General features: G+C 35.8%; 1 protein-coding gene across 4 annotated transcripts in view; it reads left to right on the top strand.

The window, feature by feature from the left end:
- Window positions 1–19927, top strand: part of LIN54 (lin-54 DREAM MuvB core complex component) — a 68168-nt gene that overhangs the window by 6413 nt on the left and 41828 nt on the right. For 2 of the 4 annotated variants that reach the window (XM_059066983.2, XM_059066982.2), the window contains exons 2-4: window positions 6686–6738; window positions 11343–11466; window positions 17737–17879. In XM_059066983.2, the coding sequence (XP_058922966.1) occupies window positions 6718–6738; window positions 11343–11466; window positions 17737–17879 (288 nt within the window). In that variant the 5' untranslated portion in view covers window positions 6686–6717. Of the gene's footprint in view, window positions 1–6685; window positions 7399–11342; window positions 11467–17736; window positions 17880–19927 lie in introns of all 4 variants that reach the window. The other 2 variants (XM_059066981.2, XM_059066980.2) reach the window with 1 other exon arrangement.

Below are 19927 nucleotides of genomic sequence, written 5' to 3'. Positions count from 1 at the left end.
CAAGTTAAAAACTAAGGCTTTTAGAACTTTATTTTATGAGCAGAAATGTTGGAGGCATGGAGAATGCATTGTATGTTCAATATTCTTTTCTCTCTATACCTTGAAAGGTAACCTTTCATACAGATGAGGTAAACTAAAGCTCCTCAGTCCCATTGGCTTGTGAAGATCCTCTCTTTTCTTAGAGTGGTCCTCAACACAGAGATGATGAGGTTGCATGTGCTAGTACATATCTTCCATTCCTATGGGATAAAATTAGAGTGATGATTCATGTAACTAGATGGCCAAACCCTTTCCTGCCATGCCCACAAGCTCCTTTTGAGAGTTTCTTTTAGTATAGGCCACCATGCCCTGCATGTGACCCTGACTGAAACAGATATGGATGCCTAATCATGAAGCAGTTATCACAGTCTGCTCAGTGGCCTGTGAGGTGTGCTGGCTCCTGAACTCTGCACAGCCCATACTGCTTAGAGACTGGCCAAATGAATTAGACCTTTTCTTGTTAGAAGTTTGAACTTTACTTCTGCTTCCAAGGGAGACTCCTAGTTCTATAGCTCCTAGTCTCTTGTAATAGGACAAATAGGAAGACATGTTCTGCCTGATAACAGAGCTTTAAAATACATGAAGAAGCAAAAATGCATAGAAGAGGAGAAAATGACAAAGCCACAATCGTATTTGGGAATTTTAACAGCCTTTCTCAGTAATTGATAGAAAAGGAAAAAGAAAGAGTATGGAAGATCTGAAAAACACTATCAACCAACTTGACCTAATTGACTTTTATAGGGTGCTACTACCCTCAGCAACCACAGAATACATGTTCTCTTCAGGTGCATGTGTAGTGTTCACCAAGATGGACCATACACTGAGCCTTAAACTAGTCTCTAAATTCCATCTACACATGATGGAAATGGTAATTACAGTCTCTGACAATAATAGGAGCAAATTAGAAATCAATAATAAAAGGTAGAAAATCCCCAAATATTTGGGAATTAAATAGCACACTTCTTTATTTTCCATATATCAAAGATGAAATCACAAGGACTATTAGAAAACATTTGAAGCAAATGATAATAAAAACATTGAGATTAGTAGAATGCAGTTAAAGCAGCATTGGGGGAGTTTTTAACATTAAATGTTTATTTTAGAAAAGAAGGTTTAAAATCTTTATGGTAATAAATTTGGCAACTGAGAGGAATAGATAAATATCTTAAAAGATACAAACTATCAAATATCAAAGGTTTAAAATCAATTATCTAAACCAAGTGTTGACAAATTTTTTCTATAAAGGGCCAGATGGCAAATATTTTAGGCTTTGTAGGGTAGTGTGTGTGTGTGTATATATATATATATATATATATATATATATATATAAATACGTGTGTGTGTGTGTATATATATGTATGTGTATGTATTTATATATATACACACATACATATACTCACTCTTGCCCAACTATTTACAAATGTAAAAATCATTCTTAGCTGCAGAGAAATACATAAACAGACCATGAGCTTAATTTGGTCTGTAGGCTATGGTTTGTCGAATCCTGATCTGTGCTTCCATCTGAAGTTTCTAGAAAAAAACAAATTAAATCTAAAGTAAGCAGAAGGAAGGAGATAAAGGTAATAGTTAAATAAAAAATGGACAAACTGTTGGGAAAAATCAATGGAACCAAAATCGTTCTTGAAAAGATCAATAAAATTGAAAAATCTCCATCTAGACTGATCAGAGAAAAAAAGGAGAAAAGGCAGAAACTACCAAAATGAGGATGGAAGAGTTGTCATCTCTACAGACATTAAAATAAAAGAATGTTTTGTATAACTTTATGCTAATAAATTTGGCAACTTAGAGGGATAGACAAATTCCTTAAAAGATACAAACTATCAAATATCAAAGGTCACTCAGAAAAGAAAGAGAGAAAGAGATAACCTGAATAACCCTACACATAGTCAAGAAATTGAATTTATAGTTAAAAACCTCACAAGAAAGCTTTATGTCTAGATGGCTTTACTGGTGAATTCTAAAAAACATTTCAGGAAGAAATTGTAACAATTCCATGCAGACTCTTCCTGAAAATTGAAGAGGAGTGAAGACCTCCCAACTCATTTTATTAGACTAGCATTATCCCCAGAGAGCCACTACAAAAAAACTACAGACCAGTAGCCCTCATGAGTATAGACAAAATTGCTTAACAAAATATTAGCCAGTAGAATTTGGCAATATGTACAAAGTATGATTTTATACAATTTTATATAATTTTGAGTGGAGTTTATTTCAGGAATGCAGAATTGGCTTAATAAAAAATCAATATAACCCCCAGACTAAAAGAGGAAAGCCATATGATTATCTCACTAGTTGTAGAAAAAAACATACGATTAGATATCCATATATGATTATGATTGAAAAAAGAAACAACTACAAACTGGTACTATAAATTAGCTTCCTCAACCCAATAGAGGCAATTTATGAAAAACCTACAGCTAAGGGTAAGTTTGGGAACAAGGTAAAGATGTCTGTTCTTACCACTTTCATTCAACATTTTACTGCAGGTCCTAGCCAGTGCGGTAAGGTAAGGACAAGAAACAAAAGACATGCAGATTGGAAAGGAAGAAATACAGATCTTATTCTCAGACACCATGGATTATCTTTCTAAAAAATCCTAAGGGCTCTACATCAAGATTTAGTGAGTTTAGCTAAGTTGTTAGATACATGGACAATATAAAATAATCAGTTGAATCTCTGTATACTAGCAACAAACAGTTGGAAAATGGAAAAAAAAAAGACCACTTACAATGCATCAAAAAACGTGAAACACTTAGGGATAAATTTACCAAAATATATATAGAAAGAAGACCTAAACACTTGAAGTACAAAAAACATTGCTAAAATAAATAAGTAGAGAGAGATACTTTTGTGAAACAGTTCTCCCTGGGTCTTTGCGTTTCTGTATTTCTTACAAGTGAGGCGGTGACAGCCCTTTTATTTACTTTGTTTTTATTTTAAAATTTTATTTATTTATTTATTTTTGGCTGCGTTGGGTCTTCGTTGCTGTGCGCGGGCTTTCTCTAGTTGCGGCGAGTGGGGGCTACTCTTCGTTGCGGTGGCTTGTTGCGGAAGCACAGGCTCTAGGCGCACGGGCTTCAGTAGTTGTGGCGTGCGGGCTCTAGAGCGCAGGCTCAGTAGTGTGACAGCCCTTTTAAATAATTTTTTCCAGGATGTTTGTATAGCATAAAGCCTTGGATGATAGTGACTCGTGCTGTTGCAAAGGGCAGGTTTGCTTATTGTCCAGTATAGTAAAGATAATATCTCCCTTTGGACAAAGGGCAGGTGTGCTTCAGGTTATAAATGATTCAGGTTCTTTAAGCTCAGGGTCCCTCAGTTGTGATGCAAACCTGCTGCCTGCACAGTGTCTACCTGGGCTCCTCTCCACATCTGCCCTGTAGGACTTGGGGGCAACAGGGGAACTGATACACACATGATACTTAGGTTCTTTGCTGTGCTTGGAGTATTTAAGTCCTGTGTCTCTGACCTAGGTCTACTGTGTCGTCTGCCAGTATCCAAGAAACAGTGACAGGCTACTTTGTTTGCTTGCAAGGAGAGTCTAAAATCTCAGCCCCCTCCCAGTACTTGACAGTTTTAGCCATAAGAATGGAGTGCTGACAGAGACAAGGCTTTTTGAAAGAGAAAGGATGAGGGCCTTGAGGGCTGGGCTAGGGGATATCGAAGACTGGCATTTGGCAGCGAATGCTCTCACCCAGCTGGTGGGCAGGGGTGGCAGAGGCAAGGGAAGTAGGAGCCCTTCAGTGTTCTACCTCTTAATGAATATTTAGGGGCTGAGCTGAGAGGTAGCCTGAATGGTTACCTTGGTTGTTGTATACTCAACTCCACGGCCCTAGCAGAAGGGCGGCGGGGCTGTAGCTGCTGAGTCAAGGAGTCCCCAAAGCTGAGAAAATGATGTTAGAAATGAGGATCTGGATGGATCGAAAACATTAGAAGTTTGTTTGGTTGAGCTGCAAGTGTGGGGGCTTGAAACTGAAAGTAAATGCACCGTCTGACCACTGTCTCCTTCCGTGGGGTGACCTCTCCTTTTACACCTTGACTTCAGGTGTTTTAAGGAGAAAGATGAATAAGGGTTGGGCTGAGGTCTCCCTATCCTTAATGGAGACCAGAGGCCACACCCATCTGTCTAAACATGCTGGGGGAACTTCAGGGAGAAGAGGGAGTCAAACTTTTATGGTTGTGTTGGATACTGACACCCAAGTCATCATCCTGCCTTGTTCTATGGGGGATGGAACGTTCAGAGACAACTGATGGGGCTTGGGCAAGGTCTGCGGTAGGGAAGGGAAGTTAATGTGGCACTGTGGGTGGGGCCGTTTATTGTTGTGTACTGTTATTGTGGCTTCCATTGCTGAAGGTATAATTGGTGTTGATGTTTTAAGGAGCCTGTCTGTAAATGCCCTGTTCTGTAAGTGCCAGAGGGGATTCTCCTGATTAGGAAGAAGTGCTAGGGAAGTGCTCATACTTTGGAAACCCTAGTGATTCCTCTGAGCTACAAGTTACTGTGACTGATGATTTTGCAATGTATATAAAGAACTCATCCAACTCAATAAGAAGGTAAAAAACCCAATATTTTAAAAATTTGGCAAAAGGCTTTAACACAGGCACTTTTTAAAAGAAGATATACAAATAGATAACGTTCATATGAAAAGATGCTCAATGTCTTTAGTCTTCTGGGAATTGCAAATTAAAACCACAATGAGATACCACTTCACACCCACTAGAATGGCTAAAGTTAAAAAGACCAACAAAACCAATTGTTGGTGGGGATGTGGAGCAGCTGGGAGCCTCATGCATTGCTGGTGGGTGTACAGAATGGTACAACTGAGTTGGGAAGTAGTTTGGCAGTTTCATGCAAAGTTAAAAATAAACTTACCTTATGACCTAGCAAGTCCACTTCTAGGTATTTATTCAAAAGAAATGAAAATATCTATCCATAAAAAACTTGAATGTTCATAGCAGTATTATTCATAATAGTCCCAAAGTGGAAACAGTCCAAATGTCCACCCACAGATGAATGGATAAACAACTTGTGGTAGATTCATCCAATGGAATGTTACTCAGCAATGAAAAGGAACTGAGCTGTTAATAAGTGTAAGAATAAAGATAAATCTTAAAAAACATACTGAGGGAAAAGGCTTATACTGTATATTCCTTTATGTCATGAGTATGTAATATATGATTCCATTTATATGAAGTTCTAGAATTGGCAAAAAGTCAACACTAATCTAGTGAAATGATAGAACAGACCAGTGGTTGTGTAGAGTAGGATTTTGGGGTAGGAGGTTGACTGTAAAGGAGAAGACTTATTTTTTTTTCTCCATTTAAAAATACCAGTGGTAAAAATTTAAGGCAGTACATTTTGTGATTAAAATTATGAACTTTGTATCATAAAACATATCCTGAGTTTGAGTTCTGGCTCTACCATTTACTGGCTAGCTGTGTGACCTTGGGCAAATAGTTTAACCTTTCTAAGTTTCCTCATCTGTAAAATGGGGGTGATAATGATACCATATTAGAGTTTTCAGGATAGATTAAATTATGCCATCACTTGTAGATAGTAAGTGCTCAATAATGAAGATTAATTTTGGCAGTATTAGTATTTGTCAATGCTAATAATTATAATTTGCTGTTCATGTCTGTTACTCAATCTTGGAATGGGTATTGCATGTTTATATTTTTTTAAAAAAGGGAAAAGAAAGAATTACTGATTAGATTCCTATGGATCTTAGATGTTCTCTGGGCAGATAACTTATTTAGTCACTCATAAATATGATGAACTCTTTAATATGTGAAGATAATGGTACTGACTCCTTTATTGGAAGTTCTGCATGACCTTTGGCTGAAAGCATCGCAGTTCTGATTTGTTTATAATCTGCTTTATTATTATTACCATTTTTTTTTCTTTATGGGGACTAGCTGTATATCTCTTAAATGGTTCTCTTTGTGACATTTTTGAATGGCTGAGGAGGATTTGAGAACCTTCTTTCCAAATAAAGCTTTCTTTAGTATGAAGCTCATTGATCAGATTTGGTCCAGATAAGCCATTTGACCTACAGTTGCTGAGATGGATTCCTTTAACATTAATTTGAGTCCTTAATGGATTTTTATAAATGGTATAGTAACCTCATTTTAGGACCTCACTCACTGAAGATTTGAATATATTTTCTAAGATCTGTGTATATTTAAATCTTTATTTCCTTGTGCAAATCAGCAGTTTTCAAGTCTGTCAGTAGGAAAAAAAAAAAACAACCCATAACTGGGAAGAAGTAAGATGATCAGACATGTCAAAGATTAAAAGGTTTTATTTATGAGCAGGAACTGGAAAGGAGTTTCCTGTAATTATGTGACTTAGTGTTGCCTGAATGCAGTATACTTTGGGGTTGAGACATGGCAAATGAGAATGTTTGCTTCTAGTTTTGTGTACCATATGACTTATATTTCAGAGTCTTGAATGTTGAGGATTGTTAAAATGGTTTAACCCAAGTATGCATCAGGAATGTCCTTCATTCAGTTATACATCACTAAAAATTTTTGTTTTGTCATTTGCATTTTTCTTGAATAATTTTTTTCTTCTCTTAAATCTATTTTGAAACCTAGTAATTTATTCATTTTTCAAATTTTATTGCAGTGCCTGATCAACTTTCTAGCAGGAGAACGATCATGGAGGTGGTGCCAGCTGAGGTGAATAGTTTGCTTCCAGAGGAGATAATGGACACTGGTATAACTTTAGTGGATGATGATAGTATTGAGGCTGTTATTGTTTCATCCCCAATTCCCATGGAGACAGAACTGGAAGAAATTGTCAACATAAATTCTACTGGTGACTCTACAGCCACGCCCATTTCCACGGAACCAATAACAGTGTACAGTAACCACACTAACCAAGTTGCAGTGAATACCACAATTACTAAAGCAGATTGTAATACCACAGTGAAACCAGCTTTTCCAAGTGGCCTTCAAAAACTTGGTGCTCAGACTCCTGTGACTATATCAGCCAATCAGATTATTTTAAACAAAGTATCACAGACATCTGATCTTAAACTTGGCAATCAGACCCTTAAGCCAGATGGACAGAAGTTAATTTTAACAACTTTGGGCAAGTCTGGTTCACCAATTGTTTTAGCACTACCCCATAGCCAACCCCAGGCTCAGAAAGTTACAACTCAGGCCCAGTCAGGAGATGCTAAGTTACCACCGCAGCAAATTAAAGTAGTTACCATTGGAGGGAGGCCAGAGGTGAAACCTGTCATTGGTGTCTCAGCATTGACCCCAGGAAGTCAACTGATTAATACTACAACTCAGCCCTCTGTGTTACAGACCCAACAGTTAAAAACAGTACAGGTAAAAAAAAAAAAAAAAAAAAAAAAAAAAAAAAAAGGGCGCTTACTAATTAAAATGCATGTTAAATATTAAATTGATTCATAGTTGCGTGTGTAGGGTGATTAAATGCATAGTTGTTACTGAATTCTTTTGAATGTTCCTTTTAGTAATTGTGTGGGTTTTTTGGTAAAGTTTGATATGTCTAATGCTTTTGAAAATTTCTGCCAGAGAACTTAGAACTTAATTTTGGTTAAATTCCAATTTAGTGTATTTATAGCTTTTTACTCATTTTAAAACAATTTTATTCTCAGTAGTAGTTTGAGTACAAGGATGTTCTGCTGGTATAAAGATGCCAGAGTTGATGTCAGGCTGTCAAAAAAATCATTCAGGCATGATATTTTCAGCAAACAGATGGCCAAAGTCTAGGAAAACTTGCTGCTCTGAGAAACCCTTCAAGCCAGCAGTAGTGCATACCAGCCAGTGTGTGCCTCTTCTTTGGAATTTACTGTCCACTGCATTGCTCATGTTTGCAATGTAGAAAGGCAGTGCCATGTGATGAAAGGTTTAGAATTGGACCAATTGGATTTCAGTCTCTTCTCTGCTGCCCTCCCAGTGTGGAACTTTGGATAGGCTACTTATTTTCTCTGAGTTTTTGATTTTAGCTGTAAGATGGCTATTTGATCGTGATGAAACACATAAGAAAAGATAACTCTTTGGTATGGTTCTCAAAACATTGAGAATCCTTCAAAATGGTACCCATTGTTAGTATGAATAGGATCCTAAGATAGAAGGTTATCAGAACATATGTTAAGTGGTTCCCCATTTTTCATGCCCAGTAGGCCTTTTTAGGTCACCACTACTCTTAGAAATAACAATGATCCACTTAAGACCAGGGAACACAAATGCATTTCCTGTTTGAAAGAGATGGCTTTTAGAAAGAAGGCATGAGTTAGAGAAATAAAGCAGGTGTATAAGGAAGGAGGGAGGTTTGGGGAACTGTCCACTCTCAGCTGATATTAGAAATAATGTTTTGGTTATTATGATGGCAAAATTGTTAGAAACTTATTTTTCACAGGCTTTTTATTTAAGAACTTCATAAGATTTCTCAAACTTTATAATTTGTCCATGTCTCTTCTGCCACTATTAAACATTTAGTGTTCTTTCTTGTTCATTATCATCTCTCACTTAATTCTGACTTCCTTTTACTTTTTTTGGTGAGGATCTCTTGAATGAGATATCCTATCACCATCAACCACCTTGTCCTCAGCTTGTTTTTAATCAGTTTTAAAACTTGTTTTTATTGGTTTACCAGAGTTTATCTGGCTTTGGGGATATGGATCATAACCATGTTCGCAAGATACTAAAAATGTAAATCAGAATGTCATTTTTTTTTTCATTTACAAGAGCAATGTATATATACTGTTTGTAAGACCAGTTTACTTGTACCCACTAGTTTTCTACTATAATCCCCTAAGTACCAACAATAAAAACAAAGACTGGGTTCTAATTCTTATAACTTCTCTTCTTGTCCTTACTTTTATAAAATCTGATTCTATTTATTTAAAAAGAACTTCTATTTAAAAACAAAAACAAAAGAAACCCCATTTAGAATATTGTTCTACTTGTCCAGATATTTTTAGGCAACTCAAATCTTTTCAACTCAAGAGTAGCCTATAAAGCTCTGAAGCACTGAAGCACAGAAAAAAACAAACAAAAAGCTACACATCTATCTGTATCCATTTTAGGCAACAGAATATTTGGTTTACTTCTACATGGTGTGTATGATCCCCTGATTTTTTTCCCAGATGGTTCTCAGCATTGTCTTAATTTTAATCAGAGTATTGAAACTTATTAGGGTATGGACAGTAGGAAAGGGTGGAAGAAGGAGACCCATCTCCAAATGTGCCTGCTGAGGCCAGAGGCAGTAACAAAGAGGTATAGTTACACTTAATTACAGATACATAAACTTTCTTGTGTTTCTTGTGCATAGTATATAAGAATAATATATAATTAGCCGTCTGGAACAACATAACTCCTTATTAGTTCCTGAAACTGTATAACACAGTGCCCAAAATTACTTGCATGTATTATTTGATCACATCTTTGGCAGTCATATTTGTAAATTTCCTTCTTTGATTCATTTTTGTCTTAATCTGCTAGTTAGATACATTTGTTAAAAAATGTTCCTTTATGCTCTGTTTTATTTAATAAAGTAAATTTGTTCTAGGGTAGTTTAGAATTCATAATGCAAAAAACCTGGTTCCTTGACAGAACTGGAAATCCTTATTTTCAGCAATGCTACACTAAAGAAACAAAACCACAAGGACAAGTTGAGATTGTTCATTTGAATAATTAATGTGCTTTTGGTCGTATTGTTTACATTTTTTTCCTGGTTGGTAAGTATTCATATAGTTTTATGATTGTGAAAATCAGTTAAAAATGGGGAAATACTTTAAGTTCCCAAACTCTATAACTAAGATTACCTATTTCGAGACACAGATTTCCAAGAATATCAATACCTCTACCTCTTGAGATTCTTAATACTAAGTCAGTCAATGGACAACATATTCTAACTTATTTTAGAGTTTTAGGCCTGTAAATACACTTGGGAAATATTTGTGTGTCTCCCAAATTGCATCAGTTTTTAAAAGTACAGTTATGGATTTATTTGGGTATATCAGAGTTTTGCAAGCTGGATATTTTTTAGTATAGTAGGGAATCTCTTTGCTTCTTTTTTTTAAAAGGTGATTTGTGTTTCCTTTACATTTTGTTTTGTCAGTAATATGTTCTGAGTGTAAGAAAGTAATATATTCTAATATTTTAAGTGTAAGAAAATATGTTATTAAGTTTAATTTATAGTTTGAGCACAAAGCTTATATTTACTTAGTTCTGTAATCAGTTACAGCTTCTGGTATGTTTTGTCATTTAAGTGGTCATGTTTGTTCATTTTGAGTTATTATGTCCAATAATACTACTTTCAGGGCCTCAATTTTCAATCTGACAAAGATAAAATTAGTATTTAATGTCCTTCCTGCTCTGAAAGTCTATGATTTTTATCATAGACTGATAAAAAAAGTCTATGATTTTTATTATGGATAAAGGCTATGATTTTTTATCATTGCTAAATTTCTGCTTCTGACTTTTAGAAAAAGCTGTGCCTTGCATACATTGCAATTTCAGTATAAGAACATTGGTAACTCTACCTTCCTTGACTTGTGGAGAACTTTAGTTTAGGGCAACAGTGTACCATGTGTAACGTAAAAGCAGAGATGAATAAAACATAGACGCTCCCTTCAAACAATTTATAGTCTAGTAAACTGTATTTTAGTAAATAATATTTCAGAGGCTTCACCTTTGGAATAGTCTTTGTTTTGCCAAACATGTCTCTTTGTATCCCAGTGTGTTAACTTGTGCAGTTCCTTATTTATCTGCCCCTGATATATAGATCTAAAGTTGAAGATATAATCATGAGCCTATCTTTTATGTGTATTTATATTTTGCTTACAGGGGCCAATGAAGTTATATTTATCATTTGCACTATGCTTTCTTAACATACTCTACTCTGTCTTTATATTATTGAATAATTAGTTATTTGGAAAAGGATATTGCTGTGCCATATTTGTGTTTCATTATTATTATTAAATGGTTATTTTTAACATTATTATTGAACATTAAACATTATTTTTAAAAATTAATTTGTTTTTCATTATATGCATATGTCCCAGAGACTAAAATAAGGATTTGCAATAAAATCCAAAGGTATTATTGTATAATGGCTTAAGGATGTGATCATATTAGTATTTTGATGAATGGCTGCATTTTAAATGTTTTTAATGTCAGTATTTAGATATGTTTTGTTAAATGAGCTGGTTTCTCATGTACTTCTGTATATCAGTCTTATCTAATTTTGATTGAATAGGTGTTTTATAGAAACAATGGTCTTTATAGTTACTTATATATTTCAGATTGCGAAGAAGCCTCGAACACCAACCTCTGGTCCAGTAATCACGAAGCTGATCTTTGCAAAACCAATTAATAGTAAAGCAGTTACAGGACAGACAACTCAAGTATCACCACCAGTCATTGCAGGTTATATTTCTTTATAGTTTGTTTAGCTAAATATTTACCTTCCTTTTAGGTCTAAAAAAGGCTGTTCTACTACCTTGAAATGTTTTAGTGCTTATTACTGTAAATCAAACTGGTTAGTAAGAAATGTTACACCTATTAAATGTGTCCTTCAAGCAAAATGCCTTATCTCAAAATCAGTCCATTACTTTAGCCTCTTTCGTTTTTGGTTTACCTTGAAAGTAGTGAAGTCTCAGACTCTGATAATCCTAGCTAACATTTACATAGTGTTTGCTATGGCCTCCACGCTATTCTTAGCTCTTTACATAGAGTGACATATATAATCCTCTGGCAATCCTATGGGGTAGGTACTAATAACATCCCCATTTTGCCAGTGTGGAAACAGAGGCACTCAGCTAGTAAATGGCCAAGTTGGGATTTGAATCCAGGCAATTTGTCTGTAGACCACATGCTAATAAGTCTATTAGGTTTAAAGTAATATATGTGAGAGTATAGTATTTTATGGTTTCTGTTTGAATTTTTGGTTTCCGTATTTTAATATTCTCTGTATGCAGTTCTCTATGAAACAAAATTATCACAATGATAATAATTACTTAAGTGAGAACAGAATTTTAGTTATATTACTTTTACCAGCAAATTCCTCAGTGTGGCCCAGTTCTCTGTTATTATATACTTTTAAGATATGTCATCACCAATAACACCTCAGAAATCTTGACTTGGAGTATTTCACTCTTTATTATTCTAGTTTTTCTGCCTTTGTACTTCCAATCTAGTAATTCTTTCACTTTGAGATCTCTGATCCATTAACTGTTCCACTTTCTCATTAATAATCCCTTTCCAGTCCTCAAAGTCTTCCTTACTTAGCATGGAATTTATGACCCATCATTATTGCTGCCTGAAAACACCATTGATTCTCTTTTCACTCTCTCTTTCTATAATGTCTTGGTTAAGCCCAGCTCTCTTATTTCTTCTTGCCTGGCAAGCACCTCAGTACTTTTGGAGAAAATCACACAGCTGTGGTGACTGGTCTTTAATTCAGAGCTATACTAACATTACTCCTTTCACCATTTAGGAGCTCATTTTTAATTTCCATTGTTCTAATAGCTTATGGAAGCACCTCTGGGTGGTAGACTTTGACTAGAGACTTTGAAATGCTAATTACCGATGTCTAGAATGTGTATTCTTGATGAAGGTACTTCAAATGTTAGTTAACCATCCTTGGGATATGTATTAAAACCACTTCCTACTGTCTTTGATAAATTTACAGACAGTATAGCAGTAGGCAACTCTGAAGTCAGTGGCAGTGAAATGATCATTTTCCTAGGCTTTGAATTATAATATATAGGGAGGCTTCTCTGTTTAGCAAGTGAGAGAAGGCATGGGGAGATTGTAGTTTGAGGGCAGTGTTGGGTGAGTGAATGTTCTCTTTTTCTTTTGGCCTTTAGTAGAGATTTGGGATGGTATAGGATGCTCGTTATCTAGAGAGCTGTCATGGGAGATAGGTATGGCCCCACAGGAAAAACTGGAAAGGGTTTGGATTTCGAGCTGCTTCAGGAAGTGGGCTTTAGTTGGCTGAAAGTGAGGAAGGCTTGGATATGTTGATGATAAAGGGACCACCAGACCCTTAGGAGGTTGGGTGAGTAGAGGTGGTTAACGTGGAGGGGTGTCTCAGTGCCATGTTCTCTACTGCTTTTGAGTTTGAGAGAGTCCCATAAAACTTTTAATTATGTAGTGGCGAAGGGGAGCTGTATGCTAAAGAATTGTGGTTTTGCAGAAGTGTCTGAGTGAATATTTGGTAATGTCAAGATTTCACCTCTCTTACATTTGACTGTAATGGATGTCATTGCTGGGTCTTTGGGTGATTTACCGTGTGTTGCACACTAATCATAGCTTCACCTTTTAATTACAGACAGACTTATTAGCCCTCCCAAAATGCATAGAGATAGTCTTCTATTAAATTTCACCAGAATTGTTGGCATTAAGTTCAGTTTGGAGGGATAATTTCTACTGTTAACTAGTAGTTTATAGCTTTTTAAATTCATGTAAGCCACATTTTAAACCACCAAAGTAGCTCTTGCTGAATTGTCTTATCACAAGGAGGTTCCATTATCTTTATATTATAGCTAAAGATCTTTCAAATTGCATTTAGACTGCTAATTAATGACCTTTGGGCTTTTCATGGAAGATGGGTATCTTTTTCTGTCTTTTAATCAAGGTGAACTTAGTGTTTGTATAAAATCAATTTTTCTAAAATGCAAATATGATCTTGTCACACCCTTCCTTAAATTTTCTTGGCCATATCCATTTCTTGGCCTTAATCGTTCAGGAATAAGTTCAAATGCCAGAGCTTTCGTAGCATTAAAGTCATTTATTATGTAACATATACCTTTTTCATTTTCACCTCGTATTAACTCCAGACCTGATGTAACTTATTTCAAGAGGTCACCAAATGGCCCATATTCTCTCAGAACTTAGGCCCTTGGCACTGTTGCTTTTACCTGAAATGACTTTTTTTGCTTTCCTTGTGGCTGACTCATCCATTTTATCTTTGGATTATCTCCACCTGTCTTGGAAGTTTTTGATCCCTAGGTTTGGCTAGGTTCTCTTTTCTCTGACCATCTCCTATATATTTCCATAAAACTTGGTTATACCTACCAAATACTTAACTTTAATCAGACTTCTGTTAAATTTCACACTGGCTTTTAATGTTTCCATTAGTCATGGTATATTGTAATACTTGGTTTCCTTGTCTGTCTCCCCTATTACACTTAAGATTTTTCTTAATGGTAATTTTGGATTTTGTTTGCCATCTAGCTTTTAAAGATTAATTATTTTTTAAAACATTATGATAAATACACATAACATAAAGTTGACCATTTTAACCACTGGTGGCATTAAGTACATTCACGTTGTTGTGCAACCATCACCACTGTCCGTCTCTAGGACTTTTTTCACATTGCAAAACTAAATCTTTGTACGCATTAAACAATAACTTCCCAATTCCTTCCTTCCCCCAGCCCCTAGCAGAGACTGTCTCTATCAATTTGACTTTTCCATGTATCTTGTATAAGTGGAATCGTACAGTATTTGTCCTTTTATGACTGGTTTTTTATGACTCTCCAATACCTAGCACAGTTTCTAGCACATAGATGTGGTTCAGTGAATGTGTATTGTTGAGTGAATATGTATAACATGGAGGCAGTGTGGTGTATGGGAGGAGCTATTAGGAGACTTGAGTTTTAGTTATGGGTCTTCTGTTCATTTTCTCTGTGATCTTGGGTAAATATATTTTCTGTTCATCTTACTCCTTTCTGTAAAATGTTGATACCAACCACTTCACATGACTTTTGAGATGGTTAAATGAGGTACAGAGGTCCTCATTATCAGAGCTCCCAAGGTACAAGGTTGCTGCTATAGTAGAGAAAACTCCATCAATGTGAAAATATTCACTAATGAATTAATCTCTTATAGAATTAGTCCTGGCTCAGATAAGCTAGCTCTCTGCTCCCAGCCTGTCCCATCTGTAGCTTTTTGGTTATGTCTCTTTTGATTCTTGAAGAATACCTGACAGTAGAGTGTAAAATGCTTTGCAAATGGATTTCAAGGTGAAATTGCATAACTTGTATACTTTCTTGAATCTGTCTGCAGAGCCAAGGATAAACAGGGATTTGGAGATTAATTAGGAGAAATGCTATCTGGATGAAAAACAAGTGGCCCTTCAAAAAAGAATAATTTGAATTTTAAAGGATATAGAGGGTTCTTGGGAAAATTGATGAAATCCTAAAATATTTTGGCAGAAATAATCTTCTGTATCATCCCGTTATGCCCATCAAACAGAGTCTGTCATTATGCTGTCATTACTAATTTTCAGAAGAATCCTTTCCCCCTCAAATTAAACAGTTCATTCTAAGAGATAGCATAGTTGTAATTATAAACTGAATTTTTGTTAAATATAAGCAAAAATAGTTTTAGGGGTTTTTGTTGTTATTTACAGTGAAGTTTTTGTCCTTGTTTTAAATGTAATTCATTTTAAGTGGCCTTTTTCTGGTATCAGTTATCCTCAGGAATAGAGGATTTTTATATGTATGTTTTCTGAAATGTATGTAATGCTTAACAAATAAGAAATTATAGTAATAACTGTAAATGATGATCATTTTATGAAAATGTATCTTTATTGGTAGTTTCTTTTCTTAAAATAATGATTTTGGGGGCTTTAGGCTTATCCCAGAGGTATTAGTTTTGGAAACCAGAACAGACAAACATGCTACTTCAGGCAGGCTCCACATTTGAGGGTGCCCTTCTAAAAATATTTGATATAGATTCATTTAGTTTATATAGAAATGACTTATTTAGTTATGATGTAATTCAGCCTTAAAAAACCCTAGCAAAACTCTCAACTGAAATTCACTAAGGAATATGTCAGTAATATAAATGTAATCATGTACTAAAAGAAATTTAAAAAATATATTTAAAATATTTTAAAAATTCATGTGTCAGACAAAACTTGATTCATCTTTAAAAAAAAAAGTATACTGTCACATTGTTATTAGAAAAAAACAACAGCCCTGAAACTTACATGCTAGTTCTTTATTTTTGTTTGAAGGGTAAGACGCTTCTTTTTTTCTTTTTCCTTTTTTCTCTTCCTCTCTCCCTCTCTCTTTCATCTCTAACTGTATCTGTAAGTTAAATCATAGCATCTAAAGGGATTTTAGAGATAATTTAGTTATCTACCTTCTCTATTTCTTGAGTGCTTGGAGTTCCTCTTCAGCCAGTGGATTTGATTATCCAGCATCTGTTTTGAACACCTTCAGTGAGTAGAAACTCACTCATATAGAAACAGTCGTTTCAATTGGAAATTTTTGTTAGAAGTTCTTTCTTACTGCTTAACTGAAAATTTTCTGTTTCTGTATATTAGTGTGTGCATCTGATGGATACAGAGTGGTTCTAATCCTTCAACTTGACAGCATGGATCAATCAGGACAGTCTTGGTTCTCTGCCATAAAAACAGGCTTTAAATCTCAGAAGTTTAAAAATACACAAATTTTATTTTGTATTCATACTTCATGGTTATCTGCATGTCTACTGTGGGTTAGAAAGGGGGCTCTTCTCATCATGGTCCCTCAAGGACCCCGGCTGATGGAGGAGCCACCATCTCAGACGTGGTGAGGAAGAGAGAGCTTTGGAAGGTCTTGCATAGGCAGTAAATGTTCTGACCCAGAAATGACACACATCACTTCTACTCATAATTTGTTGGTCAGAACTAGTCATATGGCCCTAATCTAACCACAGGGAGCAGCAGGGATGGGTAGGAAGGGCAGTCCTACCGTGTGCCCAGAATGGAAGGGGGAGCAGGTTGGCGCCAGAATGGTGAATGGCAGTATCACACAGTCTTTCAGGTATTTGGAGCTATGTCATGTCTTTGTATTCCTCTCTCGCCTAGGACAAAAATTCCTAATATTTCAACTCCTTGTGATATGATTTCCAATTCCGTAAGCCATCCAGACACACTACAGTTTTTCTGTGTTGTCCCTGAAGGATATTTCCAGAAGGGAACACAGCATTCTGTGTTCTGGCCAGGACAGCTAGAAGAATTTTTTTTTTCCCTTTTGGCAGACTAAAATGGGACAGTATTAAACCAGTGTTCAAGTTAGTTCAGTGACTATCTGTTTTATAGATGTGGACTTAAATTGTATCCTGAATGGTTTCAGTTCAAAGAGAAGAAGCTGAGGTATAGTAGAGAACAGAGACTGAAGTTTTAAGACTTGGATTCAAGTCCTAACTTCGAGGAGCTGTGTTACACAGGACTTGTTCCTTAGTTGTCCTGAGCCTATTTTCTTATAGATATAACCTAACAGTATAGATGAGGGAATTCCCTGGCAGTCCAATGGTTAGGACTCGGCGCTTTCACTGCTGAGGGCTCGGGTTCAGTCCCTGGTTGGGAAACTAAGATCCCACAAGCCGAGCAGTGTGGCCAAAAAAAAAAAAAACCAAAACGCAAAGCAGTATTGATGAGAATGTGAGCAGAAGTGTTTTTGTGGACTTTCATAAGGTGGTATTAAGATACTACGTGTTACTAAGAAGCATTGTTTTGTTTCCTTCTGCCTAGGTTCACCATAGTTCATTAGACCTACTTAATTGTTTCAGTTCATAAGTGGCTGTGTATGAAATATTAAACATATATACTACAGTCCTTGTGGGTATAAATCATCATCAAATACATTTTTATATGATTATTGAAAAGAGTCAAACTGATGTGCTGCCTCTCATTTGCAGGTAGGGTTCTTTCACAGTCTACTCCTGGGACTCCATCCAAGACCATAACAATATCTGAAAGTGGTGTTATTGGATCAACTTTAAATTCTACAACACAGACACCAAATAAAATAGCCATCTCACCTTTGAAATCGCCAAATAAGGTAAAAAAAAAAAAAATTAGCCACAAATGCCAAGTATTGTGGTTAATGACTTTATTTTCTTACTAGTCACTTCATATAGTTCAGTTTTAATATATTCCCAAACAGTTAATAGGTATTTGGTGAATATCGGATTAATTTAGTAATCAAGGATGTACGACAGATAAAAAACTTACCCTGAACGCATAGTTACACAGTTATCATTTTGCATGCTAAGATTATTTTAATGGCCCTTGTGAATGTGGGTACAACATAAATCTTCTGAACGAGGTGCATTATGTAGGTGTTTGGTTCCTCTTCAGGTAATACTTGTGCAAAATTATTGTCTTTGGGTCAGTCTCTATAAATATAAAATGTTAAATGTAACTTTTTAAAAAATAAAATATTTGGTGTCTTCTGCTTAAGCTGTCCTTGATTTTATAGAGAGCTGAGCTTTTGCTGAGTAACAGAGTACCTAGAGTACTAGAAATTGCCATCAAATGCTGGTGATCATATTCAGGTTTTTTAGGCTTAACACAACTCATTCAGAGCATCTGAAAGCTTGTCATAATTTATTTTCTTTTTAAGGGGGCAAAGTACCTATCATTTTAGGTCAAGTTAAGTAGTCTTAGCTCACTTTCCTAAAACATACAGATGTCATTATACCAGTATAACATTTTGGAACAAGTATGTTTTAAAGGACATATTCAGGTGGAAAGCCAAGCATCATTATTCTGTAAGGTGCCACCCTTGTGATTCTGGAAACACACTGCCCTTTGTACCTGCCTTTTTCCTTAATTTGCTACTATTCATGAGTAGAGCAAACATTAAACGTTTGCCTTACATTTTTAAAAAGTCTAACTGTTGGTTTCTGTTTTAATGAGACTTGACTAGTGTATAAATATGATGTCTGTTACAGTTTATTAAAATGGGATTCTACCTGCATGATAATACAGATAATTATCTACTTAAATGGAATGAATTCAGCAGATATTTGAGTGCTCACTATGTGTTCTGCATAGTGATAGTCACTGGGGATAAAAGCATGAATAAGATAAGTTTTAAATTTCAGGTAGTTCAGTAGGGAAATTAGAGTTAAACATTAAGAATCGCCCTACAGAATCATAACGGTCACAGGTGGATTGAAGAGTCCCTGTTTTGTCTGTCAGAGGAGGTTTATACAAAGAATGCCGTTCCTGAAAGGTCTTAACCTTAAAGGTGGTTTGGGCCTTAGCTATGCGTGAGCATAGGAGCTTTCCAAATTGAGATAATACTTTATACAAAAGTGAAAAAGTGTGGCTCCGTATAAAAGGGTAGTGTAGGGAGCTACATTGCTTTGGTAGTGTGAGAGCCGAGGGTGCTAAAGTTAAATGGAAGGTTTCCTTACCCTCAGGGGAGTTTGGATTTTATTGTTCTTAAAGACTTTCTGTGACTTCCCGTTGCTTCTAGGACAGTGGTTCTCAACCTTGTCTGCACATTGGAATCACCTGGGGAGCTCTAATAAATACCAGTGCCTGGTTCTTATCCCCAAAGACTCTGTTTTAATTGGTCTGGAGTTTGGCCTGGTATCAGGATTTTTTTTTTAACGCTAAGTGATTCTAATGAGTAGCCTAGATTAAAAACAACTGCTCTAGGACAATATGAGATTTGCATTTCAAAAAAGATGACTGTGTAGCATAATGAAAGATAGTTTGGAGGAAGGTAAGCCTGGATTCTAGAAGAGACCAGTTAGGTTAGTTATTCTCAACTTTGGAAGCACCTGGAAACCTCTCGAAAAAACTCATGGCTGACCTCCACCTGATCGCACTTAAATCAGTCTCTAGGCTGGGGACTAAGTATTAGATTTAATATTTAAAAATTTTAAAGTGTAGGCCAGGGTAGAGAATCACTAAATTAGGGTATTTTAGTACTTCACATTTGAGCTAGACTAGTAGCTAAGGGGCTAGGAAGAAGAGATGTGTTGAAAGAGGTTTAAGACGTAATGACTAGATGTCAGGTTATTAGGGAGGGGGAGAACCTAAGGGATGACTCCTAGATTCTTAACCTGAAGAACACAGTAGGTGGTGGCACTG

Source organism: Kogia breviceps, chromosome 6, assembly GCF_026419965.1.
Source record: "Kogia breviceps isolate mKogBre1 chromosome 6, mKogBre1 haplotype 1, whole genome shotgun sequence".
Lineage (NCBI taxonomy): Eukaryota > Metazoa > Chordata > Mammalia > Artiodactyla > Physeteridae > Kogia > Kogia breviceps.
This window is presented reverse-complemented; position numbering and strand designations above follow the sequence as displayed.